This window comes from Manis javanica, chromosome X, assembly GCF_040802235.1.
Source record: "Manis javanica isolate MJ-LG chromosome X, MJ_LKY, whole genome shotgun sequence".
In the NCBI taxonomy this organism is placed as follows: Eukaryota; Metazoa; Chordata; class Mammalia; order Pholidota; family Manidae; genus Manis; species Manis javanica.
Window position 1 is genome coordinate 60,188,784 of NC_133174.1, and position 18,080 is coordinate 60,206,863.

At 37.6% G+C, this 18,080-nt stretch overlaps 1 protein-coding gene across 11 annotated transcripts in view; it reads right to left on the reverse strand.

Moving 5' to 3' along the window:
* The window catches only part of HDAC8 (histone deacetylase 8), a 298,463-nt gene that overhangs the window by 185,565 nt on the left and 94,818 nt on the right, over nt 1–18,080 (reverse strand). For all 11 annotated transcript variants that reach the window (XR_005057141.2, XR_001853462.3, XM_037002993.2 and 8 more), the window contains exons 5-7: nt 8,001–8,113; nt 4,068–4,145; nt 3,348–3,456 (exon numbers count right to left, since the gene is read on the reverse strand). Coding sequence is in view for 9 of the 11 variants with exons in the window: in XM_037002993.2 (XP_036858888.1) it covers nt 3,348–3,456; nt 4,068–4,145; nt 8,001–8,113 (300 nt within the window). In the remaining 2 variants the exon portion in view is untranslated. The remainder of the gene's footprint in view (nt 1–3,347; nt 3,457–4,067; nt 4,146–8,000; nt 8,114–18,080) is intronic.

Below are 18,080 nucleotides of genomic sequence, written 5' to 3' on the forward strand. Positions count from 1 at the left end.
TTACCTTACATTGCAAATATAATTAGAGAGTAAACAGGTTAAACATAGGCAAAGCAGTATTTCCTCTTCAAGATGATGTAGCTTGGGAACTAGCACATCCTCCCTTTGGCAAAACAGCCTTCCCTTCCCATTAAACTTTGTGTATCTGTGCGCTTGTGGCCCAGCAGGAGGGGGGCACTTCTTGTAAATCTAGCATATAATATACCTTCATCATCTCTATGCTGGGTCCAAAGCTTCTATTTGAAGGAGCAGGTGTGCTTACAAGAAAAATGTTGATATTACTTTATGCTAGTTAAAAGAGGGTTCTAACTGTAATACCAACTCTAGTAGCTCCCATGGAAATTACTGGAAGCTTTTGGGAATCAGTGACCCTTGTCCTTTTAAATTAGTATTGAATGACCTAGGGAGCTCTGACTGTGAAATTGTCTTTTGTATAAAATGAAACCAGGGTCTTTTGGTGTTGAAAACATTCATGTAAAGATTCTATATCCAGTCTATTAAAGAAAGAAACCATAAGACAATTTTTTAAAATAAAGAGAGTGTGTTCAACCTTAAGATGAAACCAGTAAGTTCCTGCCTGACTAGCTGGCCAAGTCAAAAAGGCTATAGTAGAGGAAAAGGCCATAAAGGAGGGAAGGAAGGAAGGAGAAGAATGGAGAGGTGAGGAAAATAAATAGAATCCCATAGGGAGAGGTAGTTCAAAGGCAAACAAGAAATCAAGTGCAAACAAAAATTAGAACATTTTGTAAATGAACCAGCAGTAAGTAGTCCCTTATTTATCACAAGTAAGGAGTGAGCCAGAAAACTAGTGGGCTTATGGAACAAAAAGGATGAAGAGGAGATGGCAGATACACTGAATGGCTTTTTTCCATGTATAAACCATTCCTATGTCTATTATGTCTTTTGAGGGAGGCAGATAGGCCAGAGGTCATAATGGCAAATGAGCAAGAGACTCTGGTTCCAAGCAGCAAACTGGAAGTAGTCAAAAGCATAACGACTGGGGCTAAGTGATACAATCACCAGGGCTGACCCTTTGCACAACTATTTGGTTGGCAGAAATTGTCTCTTTTGGTGCCTCTTTCCCTGTACTGCTCCACTACCTAGTTCCTGCTTCTCTGAATGCTTGTGTTCATGCCCTAACCATTCCAAAAACTGCTGTCAGGAAAAGCTCTGGGAAACCAAACAGTTATGGCAGAGTGAGGGTGTGAAAGAGAGACTGTGCCAAAATTCCGGTTTAAGGCCTATTTCTAATTACAGAGTAAAAGTATGTGCCTTGTTAAAGGAATTTCAGATATTGGCTCAACAGATGAGAGAGATGTTTAGGTCAGGAAGCCTTCCTGGCACCCTTGGAATCAGAGGTGCCTTCCCATAATGCCCTGACTAGACTTGACTTCTGAAAGGAATCAAAAGGAAAAATGATGGTACTAATGAAAACCTGGAACCTGTTATTCTGGATGATCACTGTATGCATTGCTGGTGTGGCTCCACAGGCAAATGAGGCCCTGGGAACTATAAATTGATGAGTATCTGGTACCTTGATAGGCAAGCTGGAAGAATCTTTAATAAATGCTGGTCTCCTGTACACTGGGGTGGGGGCAGCACATGGTTTCCGTAAAGGGAAATCATGAGTGATCTTCATCTTTCTCTTGGGGCTAAACTCACTTTTTAAATGCTTCTAATTAAGTCTAATACCAGTGCTATTTTAAACAGGAATTACCATGGGATTTCAATAATTCCTTTAAATCATGTAGATGGAACTGGTTTGGCAAAAGAGAAAAAAAGAAAATACAGGGAGAGACAGACAGTTTTCTGATTGAATAAGGGTAAGTACTAGACTTTCTTGGGGGTGAGTACTGGGAAATCTTCAAGTGTGCAGATGATACTCAGCTTTTCCAGGCAGTGAAATGTCAGGTTGATGGCGGTTAAAGGACAATCTCAGGAGGTTTTATGATTGGCACATGAGCTTCCATAGGGGCATGTGTAAGGTAATTCATTCAGGGAGGGCCAAATATTACAAACTACACTTTCAGGATGATGGGTGCTGACCTTTCAATGAACACCCAGGATAAAGCTGTAGGAAACCCTGTGGACAGAGCCCTCAAGAGAACATCTAGTTTTCTGCTATGGCAAAGAAAAGGGCAACAAAACGTTGAATACTATTAAGAAGGGGATTAAAAAAACAAAACAAAATAAGTATCTTTTTACATAGAACCAAAGGACATCTTCATTGGTAAAGTTACATAAGCAGCTCTGATCTGCACACCTCAAGACAGATGGAACAGAGCCTAAGGGTAACAAAGAAGGGCAATTAAAATTATCAATAGCAGGCTCTGAAAAAAAAAAGGCCTTTTCAGTCTGAAAACACAGAGGTAGCCAGGGTACATGATCAAAACCATGAAGAGTCTAGAGCTTTTGCACGATGACTTGGCTTGCCAAATCTCTTGATCCAAGAGCCACCTCTGAAGCATAAAGTTTTTATTTTTTTAATACTTTGACTTTGTTTATACAACTTTCAGCAATGATGGCCAGTGTAGGCACCTTTGGGAAGTCCCTATTTCCACCAGAGGTTGGGAGAAATTTGAGCTGAAGTGGGGAAGGATCAAAAGCACCACAATCCCGATTACTTACCTTAAGAAATGTTGGCTTGCTAATTTCTACTCAGACTCACTTGCTCTACTTCCAGTCTCAGCAGTGAGTTTGTACTTGACCAATCTCAATTTTTATGAATATGAGTTCAGCACCCCTGCACCCCACCAATTCTGCAGGGCTTTTCAGCCCCAATGGTCTACACACTGGCATAGAGCTGTGTTGCCTACAAGTGGCTTTAATTTAATCCTTAACTGTTGTATAAAAAGAACAGATTTCTTTTTACACACAGACTCCATTTTGAACACAAAGGATAGAACTCAAGAACTTGTAGTAAAGAATTCTCTAATATTCACACCAATGTATGGCAGCAGATCTGAATAGAAAACCAAAACATTCAGACCATTCCAGGTTAATGAAATCACATACATGCAGGTTTTAGCTAGGAAAATAGCAGACAAGGGATTTCCCAGGATAGCACAGAAGCTCTGCTCTTGGGATGGCCTTAATCATCTAGGGTAGCAGGTAAGATGAAAGCAAGAGTGTGGCTATGGTCCCAATGCTTGGCTTTCCCAAACTGGATGGTTATATAATCAAATAAGTATAGCGAGCAGTACGCAAAAGCTACATAGGTATATAGTGGTTTTTTCTTTTTCAAATTGTTCTCTGAGAACAAGAATTCTCAATTTTTAAAGAATGGAGGCCATTTCATCCTACAGAAATGTAATCTACTTCATACTGGCTCACTGTTACAACCATACCTTTCACAGATGTGGTAATACTTCTCATCCTGGATACCATCCTGAATGGGCACATTTACACTGTAGTACCGTCCCTTCCCTAGGCCAACATCAGACACATCACCTGTTCCTGTAAAACAGAAGATCACTGTGAACAGTTTTAAGAACATCAGCATTGGAAACTTGAAGCATTCTCTGGCAGGAATTCATCAGACCAAAAGGTCAATTAGGAGAACAATCCTGAATTAGTGTTGGCTTCTAAGGGAATTAAATTAAGAAAAATAATATGGAAGTGTAACTGTTATAAATAATGTTGGGGAAGCAGCCAAACTATAAGAGAATGGAAAAACCTTGCTTTCCATCTTGCTGGAGCAAATGCAAAAGGAAAAGAGATTAATTCCTTTGCTTGACTTTTCATACATCAAGACTGACATAATAGACCAACATAATATTACTGTATGATTGCAATTTTAGGATGTTAGGAATTTTGCAGGATATTTGATAGTTCAGTCAGTGTAAGGGAGCTGCCTATTGACAGTTCATAAAAATCATCTGGAAAAACAAACACTATTACATTCCCTTTAACGCTGTCTCCTGAAATGACCTGTTAAAATTTTGCAGAGTAAGTAGTCAATAAAGTATTATCCACATGAAATGATCCAAATATAACACATAAGAAATGTATGGAAGAACTGCAGGATTTATTCCTCAAATGTAATATTGAGCACACAGGTCACTTGCCTGGGAAAAATCCTGGGGAGAATTTGTGCAGGGACACCGTCATGACTTTGGAGGTGAAACTGAAGGCATCTTCTACACCTACCAGAGAAATAAACAGCAGAAGAATCACTTCATACATGCAACTCCTGTTTCCAACAACTGAAACTCTAGAAAGCCACTGTGGGAATGAAGAAAGACGAGGAGGTAGCAGTGATCAAGCTAACAAGTGGAGGAATACAAGCAACAATACCCTCTGGTCCTCGATCTGTGTCATTATAGGATAAGGTAGAACTGTGGTCTTGAGTAAAGTATAGGGGGTTCCTTTTCAAATTCACAGCAAATTTTAACTGGATTTCCCCTTTTCAAGCCATGGATATCCAGGCTTTCTTTGATAACCTGTTCTAAAAGGTGGGCAAAGTCTTGAGCTCAGAATGGAGGCATTATCCACAGAGCTGAATAGAGGAAACTGGCACCATCTTGGAAGTTTTAGGTTTTGTTTCAGTGGTTCCAGTTAAATTCTTGGGATGTTTTTCCAAAGGAGTACAACGTGGCAACTCTTTGAAAAACATGATCAGAATAAACATTAGGCATTAATAGTGAAAACCTAATTACAAGTGCCTCTTTATGATACAGATTTGGTTATAAATGCAGTTCACTCCAAATCCCATGTGTGTAATAGATAATCTATAGTACATCTTTCTGGCTAAAACATGGAAGGCCCTGTCACCTAATAGTCACTTAACAACAGAGTTTTAAAGCCTGGAGAAAGATGGGGGACAAAACTTTTCTAGAAAGGAGTCCCCTTTCTATTTAAACATAATCAGAAAATGAACAGCGACCTGAGAGACAGAAGATGTAACTATTATGAGCTACTACTTATTCATACAAACACACTGCCTACCTCCACACTTTCCTCCCATAATTACATGTCAACATGTATTCAGATATTCCATCTGTAAAATGGAAGACTACTAGCAAATTCACACACTTCTTTTATGTTTCAAAAAAAGAGATAGTCTCTGTGTTTACTTAATCCTTTCAGTCTTCATTAGCGGCCAACAAAAATACCTTAAAAATTATTAACTCTATTTGTACATCAAGGCTATGTTTGAATTTCCCAAGCCTTATGTTTTGCCCTAGGGAGGCAGTTAAAACCAGTTAAGGGCTCTAGGCACAAAGTATTAAGTAAACAAAATAAAACAAAATAAATTGAAATAGCATTTTAACATCGAAACTGAAGTTAATAAACAAGGGTAATTCATGAAAATCCTGATAATTTGTCCATCCAGAAAGGCAGTACCAATTTTCACTTCTATCAGTGGTATGTAAGAGTTCCCATTTTCATACACCCTGAGTAGCACTGGCTATTATTACCCTTTTTAATCTTAGGTAGAAACAATGGTCATGTTCTAATTTGCATTTCTCTGTGTATTGGGCTATTGAGCACCTTTTCGTGTTTAGTGGGCATTTGTATCTGTTCTCACAGGAAATACCCTTAAGCATTGCAAGGAAATCCTACTTTAAAAAAGGACACATACAGATAGGTGGAGGGTATGGGGCTTGGTATGAAGGAGAAAGGTGGTTAGGTAGATGAAAGAAGGTGAGGACTGGGTAAGAGTGCTGGTGAAGCCAACATAGGATGCTAGTTATGGAATCATTGGAAATTTAAAATAAACCAAATGTGTAGGAGTCTGGAGGTGTTCAGGGGTCATTGGAAGGGAGGTGCTGAAGAGGGGAAATAACCTGAAATGAAACACACCATAAAAGTTGGCTAAAACAGGAAACTCTAAATGGTGTAGAAATAGCACTGTAAATGGAAAGAACAGTTTCAGTTGACAGTCTTATTTCATTCTGATGTGGATCAATAGAGTTGATTCTATTCTTGAACTCTAATATTAACAGTCTAATTTCATAATCATTCATTCAACAAATACTTTACTGAACCACTACTATAGGCGTAGTTCTGTTTGTTCAAGCCATTGTGCAGGACAGGAGTAAACAACTTAATCTCTGCTCTGAAGGAACTGAAAGTTTCTATGGGAGGAGAAGATACAGACACATTAAAAAATTAACTAACAATACAAGACAATATATAACTCAATATCAAATCAGTGATATAAACAATACAGGACTTGAGCAGGTGGAGAGAACCCTTGGGCTTCAGCGGTGAGGGCAAACCTGCTGCTATTGATGGGACTTGAGTTTCGGGGTTGAATGTGGAGATGCAACCGATGAGGAGAAAGCAAAACTAAGTCAGGAAAAAGTGATGCAGTCAGGGAGGTGGGAGCAGTGAGACATGTCTACAGATCACTGAGTAGTGTAGCCTGGATAGCAAGTAGTGGGAGAGAAGGCTGGAAAGATGAGTTGAGGCCTCTTTGAGACAGGCCTCAAAGGACAGGGTACAGAGCGTGGACTTTACCTTAAATACCACCGTTTTTCAAAGTGGGGTTTGTGAAACAACTAGGGTGTTGTTAAAAGATAGATTCCCAGGTTCTGTACCAGACCACTAAATCTGAATATCTGGTGGACGGGGCCCAGGAATCTGCATTTTAAAACAAGCCTCCTCAGGTCATTTTATTACAACTCCAAGTTTGAGAACCATCGCTTATAGGCAAAGGGTTAGCAAACCAAGTGGCTCCATAATAAATACTTTTGGCTTTGAAAACTACGTGATCTCTATTGCACATTTTTTTTCTTTACAACCTTGTGAAAATGAAAAAAAAAGACATTCTTAGCTTGCTGGCCACACACAAAAAAAGCCGTGGGCCAAATGTTACCCATGTTACAGGCAATTAAAGCACCTCTGAAGGTTTCTGAGCAAGGCTGTGTTTTGCAGTGGCTGACTATCCAGATATGCAGTGGACATGTTTCTCAAAGTTGTACAGTGGTTGTTTGAATCCTTTTCTGTTACCTTTAATCTTCTTGTCACAATTTCATAGTAGCATCTATCTAGGTGAAGTCCCCCAGGAGGTTTCCCCCACAATTTCTTCTTTTTCTGTTTGGCAGCAGAGCCAACCCTAGCCTCTGTGGTATACTATTCTTTTCCTCTCTTATGCCTTGATTATGTTAGTTAATCTTCCCAAATCCCTAGAAACAGGGAGGCAGCAGTTTCTGATAGCGGGGACAGAAGGGGATATCCTTAACTAATTTTACTGGGTTAGGTGTTCCTATGTCAGTGGAAATATGCATCACACACAGGGTTTACTAAAGAAATGGAATGTGGGCACTGTCACAGTTGCTCTAAATGGACTGTACATAGGAGAGGCTGGATATACCCTTTTGGCAAAGTCTTCTAAGAGAGGATTAATGGGCAATTTATTTCATTAATTAAGGCAAGCTGCTAAAGATTCTGCTGCTATTAAAAATTAGAGAAGATGCCCTGGGTTTGTTCAGGTCTAAATATTTTAGCAATACAAAGAAAGTAGCACAGATTCTGATCATTGCATGAGTTGGTTTCTCTATTGGTGAAAAATTCAGAATGTTAGTTCATCATCATGCACCCATTCTATCTTAAGAGATGCCTCAAGACTGTCACCTCTGTATAACTGAAACAAATATAATCTTATATATCAACTGTATTTCAATAAAAAAAAGACTGTCAGCCCTAACTTCAGATTTCACTTAGAACCTATGGAAGTGGCCTGAGGGAGGTTACTGAGCACTGGGGTAAACACCAAGTAAGAGTTCCACTTCTTAATGTTCTCTACTGGAGAGCTTTGCTATTGGAGGTGAGTGAGGGGTGGGAGAAAATTTACATAAACCTGGTATTTTAAAAGCATCTTGTTCAGCTAAGGAGGAATTGTATCAGTTAGAAAAATCTCTACCCACTTGAGGATTCCCAATTTGAAAAATTTCAATTGCAACAGGCACTTCTCTTTACCAATTGCCTAGAAGCAGCTTAAGTAAGAACCTGATGTCCTGGCAATGAAGCATCTTTGAAAGTGAAGGGCTTACCATCTCCATGGTGCAGATCCAAATCCACATAGAGAATACGGTCAAATTTCCGTCGCAACCGTAATATTCCCAGGACAGCATCATTGAGATAACAAAAACCAGATGCTTCATCTCTGCAAGAAAACAAGTTGCTACAGCCAACAGCCAAAAGCAATCCAAGGGAGTCTTTACAGCCAAAGATCTAACCCTTGAGGTCTATTCCCTTGCAATTTCCCCTTCTTTTAAGCAAAACAAAAATCTACCTACAAACATTATATAGTTAATGGCCAGATTGATCATGGCATGAAGTGTTTTGGTAAACTAAATATTCAGGTTGACTGATAACATTTTCCATTCAGGATCCCAGATTTTCAAAGAACTAGAATATTATAACCATATTAAACAAATCAGAACCTTTCTGTACTGATTCAGGAATAATTTAAAAAACTTTGCAGTCCCCTGGGTTCATCAAGATGAACCCTGATTATCATTTATAGGACCCTAAGAAAGCTAAAATTTAGAAGGGACCTTAAGACAATTTTGCTCAGCTAGATGTAAAAGCGGGAGATCGGATTCTCTGTACTGACCCCATGACATAACCTAAAAGTTTTTTTTTTTTTGAGTAAGTCTTGGCACTTGTTGTTCATAAAAGCTGAGTGTAGAACTAACAAATGCATAACCCCGTGGCAGTATAACATGGTTGCTTTTCTGTAAATGTTACTATTACAACATAGCATGAAGCAGCTTCTTCTAAAGTTATGTTTCCTTCACTAAAACTGTCTTCATTGACTTCACAGGTGTCCTTTAGCGTTTTTGCAATCAGCAATACTGTGTCACTTTAACCTCTTGTCAACATTAACCTACTCTTTTACTAGGTTTCCATTAAGCTTCATTGAGTTACTGTAAAAGAACATTCTTTACATAAAAAATGTATTAGAATTTATTTTTAAGGCCTCATCCTAAATGCTTCAGTTTCTCTTATTTCCACAGACACTTCAAATATCCAACCCACTTTTTTCTAAGTTCTCCCTGATGTTTTACCTGAAACAGAATTCTAGGCATGAACATCGCTTAAAATGGCATCTTTGCTACTCTGAGATTGTAAGATTTTTCTAGTGCCTATACAATGCATAAAGCTGTTCACGAAATCTCTTCCATAATAACGTTTCATATTCTGAACAATGCCCTGGTTTGCAGGCTGAATCAACAAGACAGTCACATTGGTGAGCAGGAAGTTGGTAAAAATATCACTAGACATTGACTTTCCTCAGGGGAACTCAGTGATCACTTAGCAAAAGAACAGCTTGGCCTTATGTACGTAACCTGGAAGAAGCCAATGAGAGAAAAAGATTTGCCCATCCATGAATTCTCTGAAAATAAAAGTTAAAAATGTGACTTCAAAGGTTCTTGGATGCTATTTTCCAATTAGGAAAAACTTACATTTTATAAGCCTACTGTCTTAGCACATCAAAAAAGAGATCATCTGTCTTCATATTGAACATCAGTAACTTTTGGGTAGGTGGGCAAAAAGCGGAGGGAGAAGGGGAGGAGGGGAAATACAAATCAATACAAGACATACTTCCTTCAGAGAGCCTACGGGTAAATTAGGGAGGTAAATTGTCAGCACAGAAAAACAAAACCAAAGGACAAACAAAAAAGGCAAGCAAAGATAATGACATGTAAATAATACAGGTAAATTCTATAGACAAAACTAACAGAGCAGTCATCTCACTGATAGTATTAAACTTCATCTGAGCCCCATGTTTCTACAAATGGTTATGAAACCCCTCACCCTTCTGTGTTCTAAGAAATGGTTAACCGCAAAGGACCACACGGCCTCTGAGAGTACCAAGGAAAGAACCATCTTTATGCTTCCTCGTGACTCCTGTAAGACTCTCAGATGTACTCCTTACCTACCTGCCTCTATGAAACTGCCAAGGCCCCCTTCCTTTTCTTTGAGATGTTTATTAATCAACATTTTGGCTTTGGTAATAGCCTGAATAATAATGATGACGATGTCTGTAGTTCAGAAAGGCGTTTATGAATGTGTTATATTTTCCTAATATTTTCTTTAATTAAAGGAGCTCTCATTGTTTTGTTAGAGAATACTATGAAAACCTATATGCTAACAAGCTGGGAAACCTAGGAGAAATGGACAACTTCCTAGAAAAATACAACCTTCCAAGACTGACAAAGGAAGAAACACAAATCTAAACAAACCAATTACCAGCAAAGAAATTGAAGCAGTAATCAAAAACCTACCCAAGAAAATAAAAAACCTGGGCCAGATGGATTTACCTTGGAATTTTATCAGACATTTAGAGAAGACATAATACCCATTCTCCTTAAAGTTTTCCAAAAAAGAGAAGAGAAGGGGATACTCCCAAACTCATTATATGAAGCTAATATCACCCTAATACCAAAACCAGGCAAAGACCCCACCCAAAAAGAAAACTACAGACCAATATCCCTGATGAACATAGATGCAAAAATACTCAACAAAATATTAGCAAACCAAATTCAAAAATACATCAAAAGGACTGTACACCATGACCAAGTGGGATTCATCCCAGGGATGCAAGGATGGTACAACATTCGAAAGTCCATCAACATCATCCACCACATCAACAAAAAGAAAGACAAAAACCACATGATGATCTCCATAGATGCTGAAAAAGCATTTGACAAAGTTCAACATCCATTCATGATAAAAAAACTCTCAGCAAAATGGGAATACAGGGCAAGTACCTCAACATAATAAAGGCCATTTATGATAAACCCACAGCCAAGATTATATTGAACAGCGAGAAGCTGAAAGCTTTTCCTCTGAGATCGGGAACTAGACAGGGATGCCCACTCTCCCCACTGTTATTTAAAATAGTAATGGAGGTCCTAGCCACGGCAATCAGACAAAACCAAAAAATACAAGGAACCCAGATTGGTAAAGAAGAAGTTAAACTGTCACTATTTGCAGATGACATGATACTGTACATTAAAAACCTAAACACTCCACACCAAAACTACTAGAACTGATATCGGAAGACAGCAAAGTTGCAGGATACAAAATCAACACACAGAAATCTGTGGCTTTCCTATACACTAAAAATGAACCAATAGAAAGAGAAATCAGGAAAACAACTCCATTCACAATTGCATCAAAAAAAATAAAATACCTAGGAATAAACCTAACCAAAGAAGTGAAAGACTTTTACTCTGAAAACGACAAGTCACTCTTAAGAGAAATTAAAGGGGACACTAACAGATGGAAACTCATCCCAGGTTCGTGACTAGGAAGAATTAATATCGTCAAAATGGCCATCCTGCCTAAAGCAATATACAGATTTGATGCAATCCCTATGAAACTACCAGCAACATTCTTCAATGAACTGGATCAAATAATTCAAAAATTCATAGGGAAACACCAAAGACCCCGAATAGCCAAAGCAATCCTGAGAAAGAAGAATAAAGTAGGGCGGATCTCACTCCCCAACTTCAAGCTCTACTATAAAGCCATAGTAATGAAGACAATTTGTTACTGGCACAAGAACAGAGCCACAGGCCAATGGAACAGACTAGAGAATCCAGACATTAACCCAAACATATATGGTCAATTAATATTTGATAAAGGAGCCATGGACATACAATGGCAAAATGACAGTCTCTTCAACAGATGGTGCTGGCAAAACTGGACAGCTACATGTAGGAGAATGAAACTGGACCATTGTCTAACCCCATATACAAAAGTAAACTCAAAATGGATCAAAGGCCTGAATGTAAGTCATGAAACCATTAACCTCTTGGAAAAAACATAGGCAAAAACCTCTTAGACATAAACATGAGTGACCTCTTCATGAACATATCTCCCCGGGCAAGGAAAACAACAGCAAAAATGAACAAGTGGGACTATATTAAGCTGAAAAGCTTCTGTACAGCAAAAGACACCATCAATATAACAAAAAGGAACACTACAGTATGGGAGAATATATTCGAAAATGACAGATCCGGTAAAGGCTTGACGTCCAAAATATATAAAGAGCTCACACGCCTCAACAAACCAAAGACAAATAACCCAATTAAAAAATGGGCAGAGGAACTGAACAGACAGTTCTCCAAAAAAGAAATACAGATGGCCAACAGACACATGAAAAGATGCTCCACACGTCTAATTATCAGAGAAATGCAAATTAAAACTACAATGAGGTATCACCTCACACCAGTAAGGATGGCTGCCATCCAAAAGACAAACAACAACAAATGTTGGTGAGGCTGTGGAGAAAGGGGAACCCTCCTACACTACTGGTGGGAATGTAAATTAGTTCAACCATTGTGGAAAGCAGTATGGAGGTACATCAAAATGCTCAAAACAGACTTACCATTTGACCCAGGAATTCCATTCCTAGGAATTTACCCTAAGAATGCAGCAATCAAGTTTGAGAAAGACAGATGCACCCCTATGTTTATCACAGCACTATTTACAATAGTCAAGAATTGGAAGCAACCTAAATGTCCATCAATAGGTGAATGGATAAAGAGGATGTGGTACATATACACAATGGAATACTACTCAGCCATAAGAAGAGGGCAAATCCTACCATTTGCAGCAACATGGATGGAGCTGAAGGGCATTATGCTCAGTGAAATAAGCCAAGAGGAGAAAGAGAAATACCAAATGATTTCACTCATCTGTGGAGTATAAGAAAAAAGGAAAAACTGAAGGAACAAAACAGCAGTGGAATCACAGAACCCAAGAATGGACTAAGAGGTACCAAAGGGAAAGGGACTGCGGAGGATGGGTGGGTAGTGAGGGATAAGGGGGGGGAGAAGAATGGGGGTATTAAGATTAGCATGCATGGGGGGTGGGAGAAAGGGGAGGGCTGTACAACACAGAGAAGACAAGTAGTGATTCTACAACATTTTGCTATGCTGATGGACAGTGATTGTGAAGGGGTTTATAGGGGGGACCTGGTATAGGGGAGAGCCTAGTAAACATAATATTCATCATGTAAGTGTAGATTAATGATAGCAAAAAAACAAAAAAAAAACAAAAAAGAAAGAAAGGGAAGGGGGATTACTCCCTGATAGGATAAAACTAACTGTAAATCAACGATTAATGCATGCTTTAAATATCCTTAATTTTGATCACTTAAAGCATGCCAGATGATCGGCTATGGATGTACACTTTTCTGATAATATTCCTTTCTCTTAAAAAAAAAAAGCAGTTCCTGTGTGGTGACCTCCAATGAGTTCTACACAATGGTATAAAGGGCATATAAAAGTGTAGGCAAAGGGTCTGTTTGTGTTTATACAGAGGATCAAAGCCTAATTTGGCTACCCAGAAAATGAACTAAGATACCATATGAAAAAGAACTTCCAACATCAGCACTCTCTGGAAGACTCATGCCAGAAGATCATCAAAAAACCCCAACAAAGATCCACGCGCTGCTACCGGTGTAGATGCACTCATCCCACCAGTTCCTGGACTTGCCATGGGAATGAAGAAGGAGATATCTAAGCTGGCCTGTGCATACAGTAAAACAACAAATTTGACTGGATCTATACTGTTGGAACTCAACCAAGAATTAGGAGAAGTGCAAATTGTAGCGCTCCAAAATCTTACAACTATAGACTATCTACTGTTAAAAGAACATATGGGATGTGAACAGTCCCCAGGAATGGGTTGTTATAATTTTTCTGATTTCTCTCAGACTGTTCAAGTTCAGTTGGACAATATCCACCATATCATAGATAAGTTTTCACAAATGCCTAAGATGCCTAACTGGTTCTCTTGGTTTCAATGGAGATGGCTGGTAATTATAGGTCTGCTTTGGTTATGTAACTGTACTCCTATTATGTTAATGTGTGTGCGCAATTTAATTAGTAGTTTAAAACCTATACATGCTGAAGTTACTCTACAAGAAGTTATGTCAAATAATCAAACTTCCCATGTTTTCTTCCACCTGCTACTTCTATAGCTTTTCTTCTTCCTTCCTAATTACAACCCTTAAATAGAATTCGTGCCTCATTTTGAATTTATCGAGTATCATAATTCTTCCAAGTGGTAAAGATACCTCAAGACAAATGCTGGGCATAGAAGCCACAGGACATAAATCTGCAAAGAAGTAAAAAGCTAACCTTTTCAAACAATATGGCTTCTCTCTCACTTACCAACTTTACATTTCCCTGTATGGCCCCGGAAGACGGCTGGTTAGCCAGAGACAGGTAAGATTCCTCAAGGGAGGAACAACCTAAGACAGGTACAGTCGCAGGGGGGCCATCAGGTGAGAAATTAGGGATCAACAGAGGTGAGGTTTAGAACCTCCCCCCCCCCTGTTTTGAGAGAAATCTTCTGCATCCGTGGATGTTTCATTGCCCTTGTCTAGCTTGGATTAACACATAGTCTACAGGCACACACCTGACCATATACATTTGCTCTCTTACAACACTAAACTATGTTTTCTACCTTTATCTTGCATCTACCTACCACTTCAGCATTTTATTGAAAATAATAATAATAAAGAGAGAAATGTGGTATCCACATATAAATCAAGTATAAAAATCAAATATTCATATTTGGACTGATTGTTTATAGTTCATAATGCATGATCAAAACAGAAAGTTTCTGTGATGACTGCCCTTGTACTGTTCACCATGTAACTTATTCACTATGTAAGAATTTGTTCTCCATGTAAGAACTTGTTCGTTATGCTTCAGAAGATTGGAGACTGACGAAAATTAGGCTTGGGGTGGATTAATGATTGTTCATTGAGCATTTACTCCCCTATACAGAATTTTATTGTTGTTAACAACCATTTGATCAATAAATATGAGAGATGCTCTCTCAAAAAACAAACAAAAAGTACAGACTTCCAATTGTAAAATAAATAAGTAACCGAGATGTAATGTATAGCATAAGGAATATAGTCAAAATATTGTAACAACTTTGTATGGTGATAGCTGCTAGCTAGAATTATCATGTATATAAATGTTGAATCACTGTGTTGTACACCTGAAACTAATGTAATACTGTGTGTCAACTACCCTTCAACAACAACAACAAAAAAAAATTTTCAAAAAAAAAAAAAAGAAGTGATGCTCAGCTTTCCCTAGGTTAAATTGGTATAGGCACAATGTTATTTATATAACTATTTCAGAAATTGTATGCTGTATAGGAAGTTCCTAGAGATGAATCAATGCCTTTTCTGGCAATGATATGTTCCTATTTGTCAGAGTCCTGGTGCTGTCTTGTCAGATATTAGATGACTAAGAGCATAGTACTTTCAGTCATAATTAAAAGAAAATTTTTTAATGCTAACTTGGTCTCAACTTTGCATCTTTATTTTGAATCTAGCAGTTGCTAGGTCATTAGTTTTCAATTGGGGACTCATATCACATACCTATGGATTTTTATTAATATATAAATGTTTAAGACCTACTCCAGTTTACAATTTTTTTTTCATTTTCTTGATATATTCTGGGTATATTCTAACTATATGCTTGGTATATCTGAGGTATATTATATCAGAATTATTACATGTTATATTTGAGGATTTTTGTCTCTATAAAGATTTGTATGTTCATTGATTTTTATAAATTGGACATAATACCCTCTCTTTGAAAAAAGGGTTAATCATCATGTTTATGGATATTTTGTCAAAAAATTTTCTGAATTGACTTTAATCTTGTTTTGTGTGTCACAGAAACAACCACATGTCCTTGTCAGTTGCATTATTATTCTTGTAATGAATTCTCATCAGATCTATCCCTTTTGAAAATAATCAGGAGCATGTTAACCACAGCTATTGTATGTCTTCTGCCATCTACCACCAGCTTTTTGTTTTAATCTGATGTGTCCCTGAAAGCACTTGCAATCAAGTACAAGTAGAGTTCTTCATCTTCAACAAAGAAAGACTGTTTCAGAGCCTCATGGAAAAGGATTATGCCAAATACTGTTGCGTACAGGCTTCTGATGGTATAAACAGCTTTGAGACCATGCCAGTGTATTGAGTCAGGATTTCAAGAACTCCAGTTGAGAAGCAGCTGTATTAATTAGACTGCTAATGGAAAGTCAAGTAGAACAAGAACTAATTATGTAGACCTGAATGAATTGATTAGGGATGAATGTGGTTTTTATGTAGAATATTGCCGATGTTTCAAAGTTCTGTTTTTCTGGATGTATAAGGAACTTATTTCTCATTTCTCTGACATTATCTATAGCTCATAATAATTTAGTAAACCATGCTTTTGTAAACAGAAATGGAATACATAAACAATATCTTAGTCCTCCTGCCTGAGCCCTTCAGAATTTGGAAACTTATAAAGTATCCTTATTTTCATAGCAATGTAATTATCTGCATTAAGTTCAGTAAGAAGCTTTCTGCTATACTTGTTATCAGGACATGATTGGAAACATTGGCGACATAACCAAGGCGCTGCTTGGAATGTCATATTTATGAATGATTCTCATTGAATCAGATAAAATCAGACACTTTCAAAGTACGAATCATTGACACTATTGAGCCAATGCATGCAAGCCTTCTTGGGAAAACTAGTCTGGTACATAGTTTATAGAGTTCCTAACCTTACAAGTGAGTAAGGAAGATTTGTTCCTGACAGGCCCTGGGCCCTGGAAAGGGGACCCCAGGAAGAGAGGAATTCTCCCAGATTTATAGGCATTGCAGTAAAAATATACTTAGTTTGGCTTCTGAGACTTAACAGGTTTAAAACATTTTTAAAGTGAGATTTCTTATGAAAACTTCCATCAAAGAAAGCTTAAGAAGGTTTATATGATAAATTATCATTCTTGCTATACCTATATAAATAACCAGGCTAAATTTAATGAGATCAATTTTTAATTTTCAATATTTTTTATTGAGGTAAAATACACACAGTAGAATAATAACTGAAGTATATAATTCAGTGGCATTCAGTACATTCATAATATTGCACGACTCGACCTCAATCTAGTTCTAAAACATTTTCACATCTCAAAAGAAACTGCACCAATAAAGCTGTCATTCCTTATTCCTCCCTCTCCCTAGACCCTCACAACCACCAGTCTGCATTCTGGCTCTATGGATTTACTTATTCTGGATATTTTCCATAAGTGGTATCATACAATATGTGATCTTTTGTGCCTGGATTCTTTCACTTAGCATGATGTTTTTGAGGATCATCTATGTCTTAGCATGCATCAGTACGTCATTCTTTTTTATGGCTGAGTAATATTCCATTATATAGGATGCATCACATTTGTTTATACATTCATCCATTGATGGGTATTTGGGTTACTTAGTTTGGCTTCTGAGACTTAACAGGTTTAAAACATTTTTAAAGTGAGATTTCTTATGAAAACTTCCAGCAGATGCACCATTTTACATCCTCACCAGCAATGTACAAGGGTTCTAATTTCTCCACATCTTCACCAACACTTGTTATTTTTGTTTTTCTTTTTTAAATTCTGGCCATTCTATAGGGCGTGAAGTGTTTCATGGTGGATTTGATTTGCACTTCCCTGGTAACTAATGATGTTAGACATCATTTTGTGTGCTTGTTAGCCATCTGTGTATCTTCTTTGGAGAAAAGTCTCTTCAGATCCTTTTCTAATTTTTAAATTGGGTTGCCTGTCTTTTTGTTATTGAGTTGTATGGATTTATATATTTTTGATATCAGACTATTATCAGATATATGATTTATAAATATTTACTCCTATTCTATAAATTGATCATTGTCTTGATAATGTCCTTTGATACACCAAAGTTTTAAATTTTCATGAACTCCAATTTATTTTTTCTTTTGCTGCGTGTGAGACCAGCCTTATTTTGAGTTCAAGAAAAATCTTTCTTGGAGATTACATTTGATCAAAAGGGGAGGGTGACTGTATAGAGAAATTCTGTGTTTCAAAGGAAAACTCTGTCTGATCTATAGCACACCACTCCAGGTTATCAGAAACTAGTTACTGTCTTTGAGCTAATTTTCATCTCTTTATAAATTGCAGATTATTGATGAATATGTGTACTTTGTCTTCTGGGGTAGAGATATAATTGACTTCCATCCTTATGTAGAAAAAAACAGTTTTGGTACCTATTTGGAAATCAGACTGAA